The 18,680-nt window shown below is 40.0% G+C and overlaps 1 protein-coding gene across 4 annotated transcripts in view; it reads left to right on the top strand.

Annotated features, from left to right (window-relative positions):
* The first annotated feature begins 808 nt into the window (after positions 1-808).
* RNF14 (ring finger protein 14) overlaps positions 809-18,680 on the top strand; it is a 33,627-nt gene continuing 15,755 nt past the window's right edge. Inside the window, exons 1-5 of one of the 4 annotated variants that reach the window (XM_072400889.1) lie at positions 809-896; positions 3,611-3,826; positions 6,728-6,888; positions 15,316-15,467; positions 16,367-16,873. In XM_072400889.1, the coding sequence (XP_072256990.1) occupies positions 6,735-6,888; positions 15,316-15,467; positions 16,367-16,873 (813 nt within the window). In that variant the 5' untranslated portion in view covers positions 809-896; positions 3,611-3,826; positions 6,728-6,734. Of the gene's footprint in view, positions 897-3,225; positions 3,245-3,610; positions 3,827-6,727; positions 6,889-15,315; positions 15,468-16,366; positions 16,874-18,680 lie in introns of those variants that run through there. The other 3 variants (XM_072400887.1, XM_072400888.1, XM_072400890.1) reach the window with 3 other exon arrangements.

Genomic DNA, 18,680 nt, shown 5'->3' on the forward strand with positions numbered 1-18,680 from the left:
GGATATTTGTGTCACATATTCCAGGTAGCTGTGGGCTGCTCCTTCCGTGCATGCCCGACATTGGAAATATACCATCAGGGGCTTTCCTATCATGTAAAAAAAGATTTGTGCTATCCAGCTATAGTGCTAGGAGGTGATATCTAAAGTTAGGATGAATTCACATTGGCAGTAAGGTTGAATTTGCAGCATTTACCTCTCACTTTCCTCCTGCCAGGAACCACCGCTGCTTCAAAAACTGCTAGGTCTGAAAAAAGCCCAGCACTTACCACCTGTTACCAAACCCAGGTGCCTAGCAGTTACCGCCTGTTACCAATCCCTAGCAGTTGCCAAGTAGTCACTCAGGAGGGGTAAATTGCCCGGGTTTTTTTACTGCTGTGAACAAAGCCTAACTTCTTACACCACATTGATCACAATATTAGACTACTACAAAGGATTAAAATACACAGCGCTGAACAGTTTGGGCTTAATACAGGCATTAGAAAGTTGGAACAAAGTATAGGGGATAGGTAGAACACTGACTCAATAATAGGGGTAACTGGGTACCTGTGGCATAAATAACTGGGAGCACTAAATGTCTTGCCCTGCCTGCTTTTTTACCACCCGGCTACAGCTTCCAAACAATATGTATATTTCCACTAAAACATAGACAACCGAGGAGGAAAGAGGGACAGAGGGATTTGATGCAAATTAGTAACAATTAGAAGTTTGCATAAGAAATATACTGCATTTAGATAAACAAACCTGTCCCTGAACTCCAGGTAGGGCGACATGCCAGGAGTCCTCTGGGGCGCTAGGCGGCGCTGTGTCTGATTAGTGTCCGGCTGTGGCTGCCATTGCTTCCTGATCTGCACATTAGTATGAGGGGCTGAGAAGATTGCTGGCTTGTCCTTTGTCAGGTTGGTGACTGTGTAGTTGTCAGTGTGTTGTAAATGGCTTCTATGTATTACCATGCGGGGTATATATGAGCCCTCCGAATGTGTTGTGGGTGCTCATTACCTGCTCTGTGTGCTTGTATAGATGGGCCAGCCGTGTTACATAATCGTTTCGTGTGTGTACCGTTCTCTGTATGTCCGCCATTGACATGATGGGCTGTGTAGGGATGTAAGCGTCCTCCCCATAGTAGGCACTGTATCATTTATTGCTGAGTTACTTGAACTTCGCTCTTTAAAAGAATGTGACAGGCTGGGAAATGGCAGGACAGGGGGCAACAATGGAGGGCATCTTGTACAGCATTATAAACCATTGTCATTTATTCCTAATAAATATCAGGACGTTCCATACAGTCAGGAATTTAGTTTACCAGGGAAGTATTTTGAAAAAAAGTTTATTTAATAATAAAAAAAAAATGTTTTTATTTTTTGGCGCATGCCCTGTGTTGTTTTTGTAGGATTAAAATGTTGTATATGGGGGCAGTCAGATCTCTCAATGGGGGAGGTGGGGCAATTGTGCTACAAAGCTCTTATTCAAGGGCTTTGGAGTTCTGCTGAGTACCTGATAACAAGGGACAAAGGTACTCAAAGTCCATGGTCTGAACTTAACTATGATAAAGAATAAAGAGTATGCAGTTTTATTATTAAAGGTAACAAAGTCAGAATTGATTTCTGCCTCTCAAGGCCTTAATAGTGTAGCTTATAGTGTATTTGAAAAGTGTAAGTAGGATGGTCACTTCCTGGTTGACACAAGAATTGAGAATAAAATTAAAGCACCGTATAAAAAAAAGCGTTTGGTTTAAAGATTTAAATTGGGACAAGATGTAGCTTCTAATATTTCCAGATATGAGACAAGTCAAATCTTGTAAAAGGTCCCTCAAAGTAGGGGGAGTCTCATCCATCCATTTGCATATGAGACTTTGTCATGTGTCCATTGAGAGGATTTCAAACAAGGGTGGTGGGAATCCCAATAAACAGCATGAGGTCCTATGGGGGCTGTATGTCATCACCCTGCAATGTTGCAAGTCTGAAACCTGTATCCAAAAGGACTGTAGAGCAATGTTACAGCCAGAAAAAAAAGACAAAAAACTGAATCATTTGTGGTAATCATTTTTTGTAAGACTTTTTAACAGTAAAACTGTTTAAAAAAAAAAAACACTTTCAATAACCACTAATGGGAATTAAACCTTCAGCTGTGTTCAGACTGGCAGTGAGGTTGTGGTGCGCATACCACTTCTTCACACCAGTGAATCATTGCTCCTGAAAGAGATGGAGCTTGTCAGTTCTGCCAGAGTTAGTTACAGTATTAGCAAAATAAGTAAAACTTGGGGGGAGGGGGGAATGACACCTCAACAAAGTTGCTTTAAGGAGAACACTGCTGTTCTTTTTTTTCTTTAGAAAATAAAATAGGTCACACACGTTAAACATTTCAAAAAAGATTGCTGTGTGGAAGTGTCTAGTAGTGATGCCACACACAAAAGTAAAACCAGTGGAAATTTTTGTCCCCCGGACAAAGTACATTGAGATGTAAAAATTATAGAATTTTGACCGGAAGAGAACCAGGGGTTCCACTGTCCATTGTTCAAGTTTGGTTATCCTGATTTTGGGCTGTTTTTCTCTCACTTTATCTACATGTCTCTGTAGGAGAGAACACTTCTTTTAACTAAGACCCAACCTGACAAAGGTTCTAAACACCGCTAAATCTAGGTGAAATGTTTTGGCTGGATTTCCACTTGTATAAGTCAAAGCAGAGGGCAGCGATAATATGAAAAATGGATGTGCAGTGCTCAACCCAGGAATTTTTTTTGGGGCCGGGTGGGAAGAAATTGTAGGCGGGTGGCATCCCCTGTATTGTGACCCAACTCTTTAGTAGCCACATAAAAATATCCGGGTGGTTACTGAAAAGTGCCAGGTGGTGCACCCAGCTAAAAGGGGCTGGGGAGAACACTGGATGTGTATGGAACAATAAAAAATGTACTTTTGGTTCCTGCGTGGAGTTTATATAGCATTTGTTATTATTGCTGTGCATATACCTATAGATACAATACGACATATAATAATATGTTAGTTTCTTCACTTTGCACACTAGCCTTTAGCTTATTAAACTAAAAATTGCTTGTTGCAATACTGTTTGTTGCATGTTTGTTTTAGGCTCATAGGTATAACTAACAGATTATCTTTTCATTACTGTTACTAGAACCAGAATGGATTTTTGTTTCTCCCTACTGCATGAAGAATTTTTCTAGAGTCCTCATATTTTTTCCAGTCTCTCAATTAATATCACCAAGGTGCATTTGGACAAATTTATTTAGCAGGTATTGAGAGGTCTGAATTTTTGTAGTTGAAAGCATTTTGTGAGTTGTTTTGCTTGCTATCTGTTTTTATTACAGTATATTAAAGTCACCTGATACTTCTAATCCTCAGTGACATGAATGTGAGACATTGGGTTTGAACAGGTACAGTGCACAAGATTGCATGTAAACACACAAACAAGTCGCTCTTATGTGAACGATCTGTGGCACTGCTTGCAGGAATTACCTAAATACTTTTTCTATTTTCTTTTTGATCAATGGCCACAGTTAAATAGACTTTACAAACACAGTTTGGTATTCTGTTTTAAAATATTTTTGCCATTAATATTTTTTTTTTGTTTTCATTACTTTCTTTTGTTGTTTGTAAAGGGAGAAAAGAAGGAAAAATACAATATTGATAATTTCAAGCGCGGTCAAATCAAATGTAGAACAACACAGTCATATCCGTCTGATGTCTTTTGCCAAAAAGGTTTCATCAGGGGAAGGTAGAGATTTGTACTGATATATGCATAAACATAAGACAAAAATGAAAAAACGTTTTTACAAGGCATTGCTATTGCACACAAGTGTTGATACACAATAGTAGTAAGTATATTTCTAAAACAATATCCAGTGGTTACAATCATTAGTTATGAAATCATAAGTGGATAAATGTAGGAGGTTCTTTGTTCAAAATAAGTGTTATAACTCAGAATATATAAGATATCTAAGATAAACAGATTTGAGTGTTTTGTTTGAAGGATAGAGGGGAAAGAAAAGGGGAAACTTACTTTGTCTTCTACTTAGCAATATTGGGCTTGAATGATTAGATGCAGATAGCAGTATTATAGGTGCAAAAACAGGACAGGTGTCTAAAAATGAGGCAATTATTATTAGAAGTCTAAAGATATAAATGGTATAATTATAAATGTAGAATTAGGAGTCATGTTACCCATATATTTAAAAAAAACTAAATTTACATTATGATAGGGATCCCAGATTATTCAAACTAAACACAGGGTAACGACAAAGTTCACTTATGATTTTTCAGAGGTTTCAAGATTTTCACAGAGATGCCCCATTAAGTTTTTTTGGAGTAGAAAACTAAATGGGTGAATTATTGTTATTATTTCTCCCAGGAGAATGAATGTACATGCTGTTAATATACTCACTTGATAGAAGGTTAGGGGAAACCTGAGAACATTATCAGTAATACCCTAGAAAATTACAAATACACAAATATTTATACTTCAGAATATAATTCTATCACTATAGTAAAAGTATGATAGGTAGGATGAGTTACTTACTGCAATATAAGTGTAACTATGCTATGAGTCTAATTTACCTATTTATTGATTTGTAGAAACCTAATAGCTTGTATTAGTTCCATGATTACTATCATAGTTTATCTTAATAACCACTGGTTTGTTTATTGTACAAAACGTATTGATTTATCTACATATATCTGACTTTTAATTTATTATTCATCTGCTTTATAATTATAAAGTACTGCATTAATTTTTAGTAATTATCCAACCTGTTGTTTACATTTGTATACTTGTATAACATCAAACATACATAATCATATTCACTGGACCTTTATACATTCAAATTAATATCTGCATCAGTACATACACTTTCACACAGGATCATTTGATGCAAACTTTTACATCTGTTTCAACAAGTAGCGAGTGTATTCATTACAACATAAACACAGAATTCTTTCATTTGCTCTATCTTCCCGTCTTTCATTCCCCCTGGGCTTACGGGGCATGGGAGCACAGACAGCTTGCGTTTTCTAGGTGGGGAGGGGTGACCAACCTCACTGTTCCCCATTTGGTAGACATTGTATTAGGGCTCCCAGGATTCCCTGAGATGACAGATCCAGCTCCCTGCTGAGGTCTGTCAGTGTTGGGAATGAAGCCTGGGTGAACCGTAGACCTTAAGCGACCAGCCCAACCTATATGCCAACTCCCCTGACTGAATTGCGCATGCCCAAACTCTGGGAAAACTAATTTTTACAATAACAACACACATCAGCCATGTTGACTGCGGACGCTCCCTAGACTACTGCACATGCCCAGTGTTGGAGCATACTCTGTTCACACACACACCAATGCCAGAAGCATGCCTATTAAAGGCAGGCACAGCAAAGCAGCCCTTATAGCAGTTTATAATAACAACACACATCAGCCATGTTGACTGCGGACACTCCCTAGACTGTACTGCACATGCCCAGGGTTGGAGCATACTCTGTTCACACACACACACACACACACACACACACACACCAATGCCAGAAGCATGCATATTAAAGGAAGGCACAGCTAAGCAGCCTCCTTTGAACAATTACCCTCATTCTATTTTTACTTTTAGGATGCTAAGTGATAGCATTATATTCAGAAGTATAAATGTTTGTATATTTGTAATTTTTTTGGGTATTACTGATGTTCTCAGGATTCCCCCAACCTTCCATCAAATGAATATAATAATAGTTTGTATTAAGTATTTTGTTTGTGGAAAGTCATGGTGCTCTCTTTCCAGTTTTCCATATTTCTTTGTTACTTGTCTCAGTTTGTCACACAGCAAGAAAATGCACTGACTTTGTATTTTAGCGTTAAAAACATATGAATACAACAGGATCTTTTTAAGTACAAAACACTGTCATGACTAAACCGAAGACAAACTATAAAGAATCATGCATAGAAAAGGTTTTACATAGTAAACAATATTAGGAATATGAACGCAGTAAAAAAAAAAGTACTACAGTAAAACAGAAGACAAAGTATTACAAACAAAAAGGGGGGGGGGGAATTTAAACGTACACAATAACAGTTGATATATTTATGACAAATCATAGAATAAAATGTATACAGCAATATTCATTTTTTATTAAAACTAACATTGATCAAAAGTGAAAAAAGCACATTGGTTTATATTTTATCTGGTTGTCTCTACACAGAAAATGAAAATACTAAACAATATTGTCAAAAGAAAAATTGGTTTGTCCCCAAAAAACGTGTTTTACTTTATTTTTTAGGCTGTTTAGATTGGTGGAGAGGTTGTAGTGCAGTTGTCACTTCCTTGAATGGGACACTACTTGTTTGTACAGATGTCTCACCTGCTGCAGCTCATGGAGAATACAGCCTGCTGCTGTCTGTAGTAAAATGTGCAAACACTGTTTCTTTAAGAACAAATGCTGCAATGTGGGTGGACAAGTGACTGGCAGGGAGCCACCAGATACCACTTATAACTACAGAAGACTTTTAAAGAAAAATTCTGCTTAGAGCTGACTAGTTAGCTTTGAGTAAAAGGTAACTGTGTTCTCGTAATGACAAACCCATCAACATTATAAACAACATTCACTAATGTTGGGTAATTTGCATTCACTTTATTTTTCCTAATAGATTTCCATAGATTCCAATGGTGAATCTGCTATGTATATTGTGTTTATGATAATTACAGCTTCGCTGCAATGAGTAACATGGTGTTTTCTGGCATTCACAGTTAACCAATGTCCGGTGAAAATCAGGAAGCCCAGGAGGATGAACTCTTAGCTCTCAGTAGTATATACTCTGAAGATGAATTTAAGAGGTCTGACACTGCACCAGGAGGGGAAATCCAAGTTTGTTTGGAACTTCCCCCAAATTTTAAAATATCTGTTAAATGTGAGTCTGATAATTTGCACTTAATATTTTATATTTGTAACATGTTTAAAAACTAAAACATCTATTTACAGTAATAGTTCTACCCCAAGGCTAGGTACACACGTGCAATGGTTCTCATCCATTAATCGGCTCAGGGCTGATGTCGGACGAGATTCTTGTATGTGTACAGGGCTCATCACCCGAACAACCGTCCTGGCGGATACATGGTTGATGAAAGTGAAGGGGGAGAGAGCGCATCGGGGTGCTGCTCTGTCGTTCTCTCCTCCCCATAAAGCAGAACCCAGTGTTCTCCCTAGAAATGTTTTTCAGCCGGGTGGTAAAAAGTGGGCGTGGCAAGACACTGCAAATTTAGTGTTCCTAGTTATTTATGCCACAGATATCCAGTAACCTGTATTGTGAGAGTGTTCCACCTTTCCCCTATACTTTGTCCTAACTTTTTAATGCCTGGCTTGCTAGAATATACTATTTTTAATTGTTTTTGTATTATGCTCCAACAGTCCAGTGCTGTGTATTTTATTCCAACTCCTTAGTGTTCTATAATTAATAGTGTAATCCCTTGTAGTAGTGTGTAATATTGTGATCAATGTAGTGTAACAAGTTAGGCTTAGTTCACATTAGCAGTAAAAAAACTGGGCCATTTACCCCTCCTGAGTGACTACTTGGCAACTGATAAGGACTGGTAACAGGCGGTAAGTGCTGGGCTTTTTAAGGCCTAGCAGTTTTTCAAGCAGCAGTGGTTCCTGGTGAGAGGAAAGTGAGAGGTAAATGCAGCAAATTCAACCTTGCTGCAAATGTGAATTCAGCCTAACGTTAGATATCACCTCCTAGCACTACATCTGAAAAACACAAAACTTTTGTGGAAAAAAAAAATTTCACTTGATCTGTCCACAAACTGAGCCCAGCGAGTCCCACGCTTGCTCAGCTTCCCTCTCCTTTCTGATGCTCACCATTCCATCAAGTGCTGATCCTATTGGGCGCGCGTGAGTTGAGCACTTTTTTTTACATTATAGGAAAGCCCCTGATGATATATTCCCAATGTCGGGTAGGCACAGAAGGAGCAGCCCACAACCACCTTGGATATGTGACAAAAACAACCCCAGGAGGCTGCAAATTTAGCAGTAAAGACAGAATGAGAGGGGTCCTCCCCCAAAAAATTAAAAAACAAAACAAAAAAAAACATTTTTCAATTATAAAAAAAAGAGGAATGTCACCTTAATATAATGTTAAAATGTGGTGATGCTTTATTAGCATTATGCATGTGATAGGGATAGTACAGCCAGTGCCCATCCCCCCACCCCACTGTCCATATTCTGTAGGCAAAAAAAAAAACAGCCTATGAAATGTATCCACCCGCAGTGTGATAGCTGTGTGTGTAATGTGTGCTTGTCATATTCTGCAGCCTATCAACTCACTGTGTTCAATCTTTCAGATCTCCAAAATTGTTGGATGTAATTACTTTAAATTTTTAGGGTACACAGCTACCAAGAACGAAAAATGTCTTTAAAGAATTTCAAGATATGGGGATCATGAGTTCAAAAACTATTGAACATTTGGGTTGCAGTCCAAAATTTAAAAATGCAAATTAAGGCCCTCCAGGGGCCACCTACATAGCAAGGAGCATTGGGGTGGGGCCCCTAAATTTTATACCTACCTTTCACAAAACTACAATTTTAATACTATGCTCCCTTTTCTGCTTCTGTTCTTTGAATCACAATTTATCTGAAATAGGGAGGAGCAGGAAACTGAAAATGTAGGTGCAAGTAGGGAACAGATGTATAAACCCCCTTAAATTTTTTTTAGCATGGCATCATTAGAACATAAAAAAACCTCTGCCCATCAAACTGTCCGCTTCCCGACCTTGAACTTTAATTTCCCTAGAACAGAGATGTGCAGGTAAACAAAAATATAGATGCAAGTGGGGGACACTTGTGGCTAACACCCCCTGAACTTTCATCTCCATGGCATCATTACAAAATAAACTCTGCCCATCAAAACACACTGCCCTGTTACACATGACTGTAACCTACCAGTAACTGAACCCTGATTTAGTTTTGATGGACAGAGTTTTTCTTAGGTCCAAATGTTAACATAGTGACAACATTTTAGGAGCTGTTAGCCACACATTTTCAGTTTCCTACACCTCCCCATTCCAGAGATTTTGGGGTTTAAGTGTTAGAAGTGGGCAGTAATGTGTAATAGCACAGTGCGTTTGCCCTAATAATTAAATTTTAGTGGGGGAAGGGTAGCTGAAGGTGTCCCCCCAGTGCACCTACATTTTCAGTTTTGCACACCCCACCATTCTAGGTAAATTGGAGTTCAAAGAAGAGAAGCAGACAGGGTAACATAGTATGACAGGAATAAATTTGTGACACGTATTAATTTAGGGGCCCAATCCTCCTTGCTATGTAAGTGGCCTCGGGGGTCCCTGATTTGCATTTTCAATTAAGGACTCCTAGGCGCACTTTCTTTTGAAACGGCAACACCAATATATATATATATATATATATATATATATATATATAATTTTTTTTTTTGTGACACCAATGCAGGATTGGAGGTGGAAGGGAGATATATATACCCAAGATTCCTCTCCTATGTGAAGTAGCAGGTGGAAAACTCACCTGCGAGGTAATTAATGAAGCAGCACTGAGGGTGGAGTTATAACCAAATATACCTCACATAAAAGAGGAATCCTGGGCAAATATATCTCCCTTCCACCTCCAATCCTGCATTGGTGTCACATATCCCCCCCCTCTGCTCAGGACCGTGGGACTGAGCAACTGAAACCAACAAACAGTGCACAGGTGACAACGCCTCTGCGTTTCCTTGTCACTCTGCCATTCTCTCCCTGTTCAGGTCCATCCACTTCAGAGGGCATGATCAGTGACTGAACTGAAACTTTTGACACAACATATAATATTTGAGTGATTCTAAAGCCCACTTGATGGCCAACCACTCCTTCTGATGCTTATTTAGTTTCAGACTTAAGTAAAGCAGGGGATGCTCCTCTCCATTCATACTCTGTGACAACACTGCCCCTATTCCTGAGTTAGAAGCATCTGGCTGTGCCACAAATTCATTTTTCAAGTCGGGTCATCCATACTGGTTGGGAACAAAGAGCCCGCTTTAAAGTCTTAAACGCTTCCTCTGCTTCATCTTTCCACTTTATCATCACTGACCCTCTTCCCTTGGTGAGATCAGTTAAGGGAACTGCTATGGCTGCAAAATTGAGTATGAAGCATCTATAATAGCCAGTAATCCCCGGGAATGCCTTCACTTGTTTCTCATTTACAGTCTGGGGCCAGTTCTGTATGGCTTCACTCTTAGCAATTTGTGGCTTGACTACACCTCTCCCAATAATGTAACCCAAGTACTTGGCTTCTTCTACACCAATGTTACATTTTTTAGGGTTCGCAGTCAACCTTGCTCTCCTCAAATCATCCATCACTGACTGTACTTTGAGTAGGTGGGCCTCCAAGGACTTTTCAAAAAAATCCCTCTGTTCTGAGCGACCAGCTGTCTGTCTTTCCTTTTCTAGGCAAAACACACCACTAACAGATTTTGAAAGAGCAGTATCAACACCGCTGCTCATTTTGCACACGGCACGGCTTCCAAGCACAGTGTTGATGCTTCCATTTACAATAGATTTGGTCATCTCCTCACTGCCATACACTGCTGTCTTGGTCTTATCAACCATTCCAATTATTCTGTGAATCACCGCATCTTTATCGCTAACAACAGCCTTTGTGGCAGTAGCTACACTTTTGTCCCTTGGTTTTTGCAGTATGCACATTTTCCTGGGACCACCCTGTTTGAACCGAACATGACAGACATAGCATTAATATAGCTTGTCCCCAGAACGAGTTCTTATGTGCCTCTGCATGTGACAATCCAGTTTTGAGCTTCTGGGACAAGTATAACTGCACTGATCCCGTTGGAAAGTTTTCTTTACACTTTTCTTTTCAACTTTTGTCCGTTTTGGAGGCTTCCTATTTCCATGCACATTTTCAGCCTTCCCTTCCACTGGGGTAGCAACTCCTTCCTCAACCTGCTTCTGAGTATCCTGTTCATCAGGCACAACAGTGACGGTTTCTTCCCTCTTTACTTGGCTTAATTAACGAAACTCTTGCCGCACCTTTTGGCAAATAGGGACAGCTTTTCCAATCTTTACTCCGCAAAATTTATTAAACTCTTCCGGCACCTTTTGGGAAACGGACAGCTTTTTCAGTCTTTACTTCGCTTAATTTACTGAGCTCTTCCCGCACCTTTTGGAAAACAGGGACGCTTTAAATGGCTTCTTTGGACTGTCCTATCTTCTCCGGGATGTCTGGAATAAGCCCCTTCAATTCATCCATTTCCTTCGGAATTTTCTCAGTGAAAACATTTGCAGCTTTTTCCAACTGCTCTTGAACTAGAGCCCCTCTTTTCTCTAGGACTTCAGTAGACGGTGTGAAGTGAGATATGGCACTATCCTGATTGCTACTGTACTGGTAGGCCAAGCCCCATTGCAGAGTGCCAACTTCTTTCTCTTCTGTCCCTTCATTGTCTTCATCATCAGATTCAACATCTCCTTCCTCAGCCACCATTGGCTCAGCTTCTCCGTCCTGCCCTTCAGGCTGTTCTTGTGTCTCAGCTGAAACAGGATCCCATCCATAAGCTTGGACTTCAAAAACAGGAAACTTTTCCTCAGCCAACACAGGCACACACTCAGCAGCTTCCATCTTAGTGGATATAGGAACACCCTCATCTGCTTGCCCCTCAGTCAGCCTGAAAGTATCATTGTCAGTCACTACAGGAACACTTTCTTCAACTTCAATCTCAGTTAACACAACGATACTTTCTATAGCCTTTACAGCACATGAGACAGGGACACTTATTTCAGCATGCACTTCATGCACCTGAGACCACTGTGCTTGGGACATCACCTCTGGATTCCTTCGGTCTCTCACTAGCTGCATCCGAAACAAGGCTGGCAATTTTCTCTTCTTTAGACTCATCACCATCTTCCTTATTTTCACTGTCTTTCTGCTTGGGCCATTTCCCCTTATCATAAATCATTTTCTGTACTCCATGAGCCTGTTCCATATGTTCCTTAACCATTGGCATGACTGGTGATATCCTGTCCTTGTCAATACTTCTATTCCAGGCGCGTCTTACTTGGTGGGTTGGTGATGAATTAATAGGGCTAGAAGAGCTGGTACTGTAGTCACTACTACCACTACTACTGCTGCTACTACTACTGGAACTCCTTTATTTTCCAGCAGGCCTTTCCTTTACTTCCTTTTTAGGTTCAATATTCTTTTCTTGTGGAGCTGAGGAAGGATTGCAGCTAACTTTCAAACTAATTCTGTCCTCTTCATTCTCAGTCTCTAATGCAGACTCATCTAGGTCTCCGGCCATACCAGAAAATGTAAAAGGGGTGGAGCTATCTGCCAATACCTCAACTACCTCTCCTAATGAGTATTCCTCTAATGGTTCTGGGCCTATATCAGAGGCTGTCAATATCTGCAGTGCACCTCTTTTTGGTTCCAACTTGGACTCCCATAATTTCACAAAATGTGGAAAATCTCTCCCAATAATAACCCCATGCGTTAGTGCTGGGACTACTCCAACTTTATGTAGCACTGACCCATAGGGAGTCGTAATATAAGCAAGGCTTGTCGGGTATTCACATTTATCCCCATGCACACAAGTCACAGTGAACATATCTGAATTACTGTCAGAGGGGCCTATGAGGCCTGCTTCCACCAGAGTTACTACACTACCTGAGTCTAGCAGCGCAGTCACACTTTGACCATTTACATTTAATTCACACAAATGTTTTTCCGCGCTGTCTGAACCTGCCGCAGTACACACCACCTGCACAGACATAGACATCACATGGCATATGTTCAGTAGTCATAGGACAGTTCACTGTAATGTGTCCCAACTCCTTACAGCAAAAACATCTTCTAAGCCCTTTGTTTAGTCCAAAATTATACACCTTTCCTGAGCCCACAGTCTCATTATCTTCTTTACTTCTAGTCTTCACATTTCTCCCAGCTCCCTTAAGCCCCAGAACAGTCTTACCAGGAACTCTGGAAATCCATGGGGTTGAGGGCTGAGAGTCCTTTAGAAAATCCTCAGCTGCAGAGTATCGCTTCACCAGATCCACAAGCTGCACCACTTCCTGCAAGACATGGCGTCTTTTATTCGTGGCCTCTCTCAGGGTGATTAGCTGTGCAGACAGTAAGCGGTGGGCTTCTTGCTGGATTGCATTTGTTCGCCGTTGTTCTCTGGTTGCTTCCCGCTGGGTTGCCGCAGACTGTATCAGGGCCTTTACCACGTCATCCATTTTCAGACATTTATTGTGTTGCCCGCATTCTCCACCACTTGTGAGGGGTTAAGCTCAGGATCGCCTTTGTTGGGGTCAAAGGACACTTGTCTGGTTCGTCCAACTCATATCACACACCAAGGTATAAGTGTTAGGCTGGCTTGCAGCCAGGTTTATCGAAGGTTGCATAAAAAATAACAAAACAGCAAAAGAAAAACCTTGCCTGTCCTGCACTAACTATACATCAAACATCTCTGTCTATCAGCTGGAGGGCTTCTCCCTGTCAGCTCCAAACAAAGCTTGCAGCAACCTTCTACTCACTTTTGAGCTCACTCACACCAACTGACTTGAGCTCAATCACCCAGACCGACTGTCTGTGTCTCCAAACCGAGCTCTCTCTCTCACACAGTCCACCTGGATGTGTCTCTCCAAGCCAGGCTGAGCCTGCACAGATCCCTGTCTGTGTCTCTCCAAATTAGGCTCTTGACTGAGCTCCTGGCTCTGGGTTATAACCCCACCCTCAGTGCTGCTTCAATAATTACCTCACAGGTGAGTTTTCCACCTGCTACTTCACAAAGCAGAGGAATCTTGTGCAAATATACCTCACATAAAAGAGGAATCCTGGGCAAATATATCTCCCTTCCACCTCCAATCCTGCATTGGTGTCACAATATATAAAAATAAATATATATATATATATATATATATGAAATTGAGGTTTCTACTGAGAGTTCCCTGTGCACCCTGAAAAGTTCATTATGTCATTATGACATTATGGTTTAGGAGATTTGGAGGTTTTGTACACAGGCTGCAGAATGACATGCAGTTACACACACACAGCTGATGACCCCATTACACACGCCCACTGGGTGGATACATTGTTAGACGATCTTTTTTTCAAAAGACTCAGCACAGCTATAGAATGGGGGAGGGACAGCCTGTTTCCAGATTTCATCATAGCTGTGTTGTGCTCTTCTCCATGTGCCCGACTCTAATCGGCAATCGGCTCTTATCAGCAGAAAACGGAGCAGTCCGTTCAGAGGATTAGAGCTGCTGATAAGAGCTGGGTGAAATAGACCCGGCAGCCGGGCGGCCCACCCACCAAAAAACGAGCTGGGAGAAAAATGGAACAGTGCTGTATGTACAGCACTTGTTCATCCATCGTGCAGTCGTTAGTCGTTGGAAAGGATTGTGAAAGATTCTTTCCAACGACAGTTATTGCACGTGCCTAAATATCTTTCTCAACGGGCTTTTTCGCTACAATAGATTCACTAAATAGTGGCAAACTGATTTCCCCCCTGGCTTTGCCTCCAAGGACTGGAACCAATATCACTTAGAGCCAGTAGTATGGAACTAGTGAAGCATCTTCTCTTTACAATGATCTTTTTTGTTTTGTGAAAGAGGAAAACCTGTCTTACCAAAAGGATTTCTTCTCTGACTAACATGCAGTTCCCACTGATCACTAGCATCACACCTATTTGTTCTCATCTCTAAATTAAAGTTAGTTTTTACATAGGCACATAATTCTTACATCAGGAATAGTACAGACAGTAAACAAAACTGTAAAATTATTGACAAATGAACACAAAAGAAAACAGAAAAGTTATACAGTTAACATATGACTGGGGGTCATTTGTGAGTAAGTGATGGACATATCATGTAGTTTGATCAAAGGTGGATACATTTCTTTTCTTGGTATTTAGTGTCAAAAGTGAAATGAATAATTTTCACACCTGAAAAAAAACATTGACTTGTGATTCCCTTTCCAATGAGGCTTCTACCCAATCCATCTGAAATATATATCATAGCTTTTTCAAATAAAAAAAAAAAGTAGGAAGGTCCAGACATCCATTTCTGCATTATGTGCATTTTTTTTTTAGCTACTAGGGACAGAATTGATTAAGGTTTATTACACCCCTTGTGATGTGTCCCGAAAGCTCCGCAAACAGCCCAAATAGGGGTCATCAGCAAGTTTAACTTACAATATATTGTTATAAAAATGTGTATTTAAACACTATATAAACATGTTTCTTAGTAACAATTGTCAGACTTTAAACCAAGGACGAAAACCCCAAATATCATAACTTATAAAGTTTCTTTTGTATTGTCTCTAGCCAATTCTACAGCAAATGCCATAGTGGAGACCTTTGAGAACACAGTTTTTTTTCTACCACCAATTGTCCTAAACTTTGAACTTCCTCCAGGATACCCCTCTACTGCGTGCCCTATCTTTACACTAAGTTGCAAGTGGCTTTCACAAAAACAGGTAAAACATTCACTTCTATAATATTAGGATATATTACATTTGTTTCATTTTCACAACATCAAAAACTGAATATTTAGACTCTAGAATCAGTATAATAGATCCTGTCCTAAGGTTTGGGACATAAAAGATCTGTCAAACTGTGTCTTGGTTAAAGTTTATTCAAATTTAGAAACAAAACATAGTCACTGGCATTTTAGCAGCCATTAAACACAAATTAATGATTGTAGCTTTGGGTACGTTCTCTGTTGTTAAATCTGGAAAGACTATATTGCCTAAAAACAGAAGTTAGCCAGTTCTACTTTAATGCAGGGGTCTCCAAATTATGTCCCATGGGCCCAACCTGGCTCACCAGGTCATTTATTCTGTCCTGGCAGAATTGTTATATGAACCCCAGGCTGAGGTGACTGGCCAGTAATATAAAAATACCAGCAGAATATAGTTCTCCCAGGTGTACCCTAGGCTACAGTCAATCAGATGGCCCTTTTGTGTGGCAACCAATCTCATAGTTGTTAGAGCTTTCTGATTTGCTGGTAGGGGCTTAAATGTAAAAATACTAACACATTAAAGGTTGATATTTTTACATTAAATCTTCTGCCAATTAGTTACTGTTGGTCTACAAGAAAATGACCTCAAATGTCAGAAAGGCTTCCAACCTTCTAATGTAAACAAGCAGCAGAATAAATAAATTGTAGGAACTTCATCGTAGAAATAACATTTCTTTTTACACAGTATATGTTATTACATTATGTGGGCTTGTTTTTAGGCTCTTGGAGGCTAATTGGAGATTTGTAAACACTTTTTTTTGGCCATAGTTTGGGTAAATGTGCATTTTTTGTAGGCAGAATACTGCTATAAAATATTTCATTTTCAATATAATAATTATGTATTCAATATTTCAGCTTACACTTTTGTGCCAGCGTTTAGATGATTTATGGGTGGAGAACAGAGGATGTGTTGTTTTGTTTGCTTGGATGCAGTTCCTTAAGGAGGAGACTCTTGAATACTTGAAAATAAAATCACCTTTTGAAATTCAGCTTCAAAATATTAGAACACACACTTTGATGCAGAGAGATCAAGAGAAATCAAGTTATGGCATTGACTCACCTGTAGAGGGAGCAATTGATAGGCGGGCTGTCCAAGATGTCGAGTCCGTGTCTGTCCTCATCAAACACATATTGGACTTTAATGAAAATCAACAGAAGAAAAGTTTTAACAGCAAACCATTCTTGTGCAATATCTGTTTCTCTGAAAAGCTAGGCAGCGGCTGTACATATTTTAAAGACTGCAGCCATGTTTACTGTAATAGCTGCCTTAAGGACTACTTTGAAATTCAAATCAGGGATGGACAAGTCCATGCGCTTAATTGTCCTGAGCCCAAGTGCACTTCAGTCGCTACACCTCCTCAGGTAACTTGTTTACTTTGTTTAAACTTTATATTTTGGTAACTATGCAGAAATAACTACCGAGGCTTATGAACTGGGGCCAGTTGTAATGATATTGCCATCAAACAGTAAACTTTCATGCAGAGCACAATAATTTTAGAGATGCATGATCCTCCGAAAAAAAGTTTAAAGATTGTTGCAGTGATGCTAATCTGTCACTGTCACTGTATCATGCACTCCCAACCCGCGGGCCACAATGCAAACAAGCATTAAAGATGTATGTTTAAAAATAGAATAGTTTTAGTTTAAAATTCAATGAATTGAAATGTTTCTAGTTACTGTAACGTACATGCACAAAATAAAGGACATGACAAATCAAGAATTTCTACAGTCACCGTTTTCTTAATGAAAGATAAAAAAAACTAAAGCTATCATACAGTGCTGGCCGGTCCCTGCTCCCTGCTCTTTATTCCTGTACCAAAGAGCAGAAACTACACCAAACAATATGTCCTGTCCGTTATAGTGGGCCGCTATCGTTCTTTGTACCCCAAAATCTCTTCGATGGATACTTCCAGAGAAATGCAGTTCATGTGACAGATAGCCAAGGGGTACATGTTCTTACTACCACATCTTTAGGTCCCTACACCTCCCCACTCCAGGGAAATTGGGGTTCACAGAAGGTATATGGCCAGATATGTGTGACAGTGTAGCACGGTATGATAGACATAATTTTTGTATATTGCGATGACGCCGTAATGATGAAATGTTAGGGGGGGGGGGGGGGGGTTAGCCACTATAGTCCTGCACTTGCAGTCACATTTTCCTTTTCTTACAGAGAAGTTGGAGTTCATAGAGAGTAAGGGGATAGCTGACAAGGTAGCATTATATGATGGGTATAACATTTTTTGGGGGTGGGGGGACAAAAGGCATTTCCTACTGGCTCCCACATTTCCAGTTGCCAACATGCCTCTGCTCCTGAAAAATTGAGGGTCACAGCAACCTCACCGCCAGTCTGAACGCAGTCTTAAAGTTTTGTGAGCAGGCAAGTATATAAAAATAAATTGACAGTACCCTAATGCTCATTGCCATGTAAGTGACCCCGGGGGGTCCCTAACATGCAAACCCAATTTGGAGACCCTGGTTTTGAAATAGCCCCCCTTAATGTGAAAATATCCCTGACTGTTATTAGAATTATATGCTTGTGTCCATATCTGGAAACTTATGCTCAGGGGGCTGAAATTTGGTTTAGTAACAGCTCTCTGGATCCCCTGTGTACCCTAAAAATATCACATTTCTATGGCACTCACTGACACTAAAAAGGTTTATAAATGGGTATATGTTTTGTGGGCCGTAGGTTGGACACCCTTGTTCTAGAATTTTAAAATGCAGCCTGAACACGAATATTCTGGTCGGTGCTAATAAACCTAAAAAATTGGAAACCAGTAGCTAGCTGTCTAGTGGTATACTGTTTTGAAAAGAGGTAAAATAGTTCTAATTCTAATCACCAGAGACAACTGGTCATGCTCATCTCGTTGGAATATCTGATATGAGTACAGCTGTCCCCCAACATCAATCCGCCTGTGGAGAAGCGCGCAACTGGACACCACTCACCCTTGGCTTCCCCCACTTTACAAAAAGTTTTTTTTCCATCAACAATCATATGACATCAATTCTTTTACAGGACAGCAAGCCATGGATTTTTTTTCCTGTTTTTGATTATTGCACACATCTTGAAGAAATACCCAAAAGGCAATGACAGGTTTTTATTTGCTGTCTGCACCTGGCTAGGAAGATTTTTGCTTCACTTTCTATTCTAAAGCTGCAAGTGTAA

This window comes from Pyxicephalus adspersus, chromosome 2 (genome assembly GCF_032062135.1).
Source record: "Pyxicephalus adspersus chromosome 2, UCB_Pads_2.0, whole genome shotgun sequence".
NCBI lineage: Eukaryota > Metazoa > Chordata > Amphibia > Anura > Pyxicephalidae > Pyxicephalus > Pyxicephalus adspersus.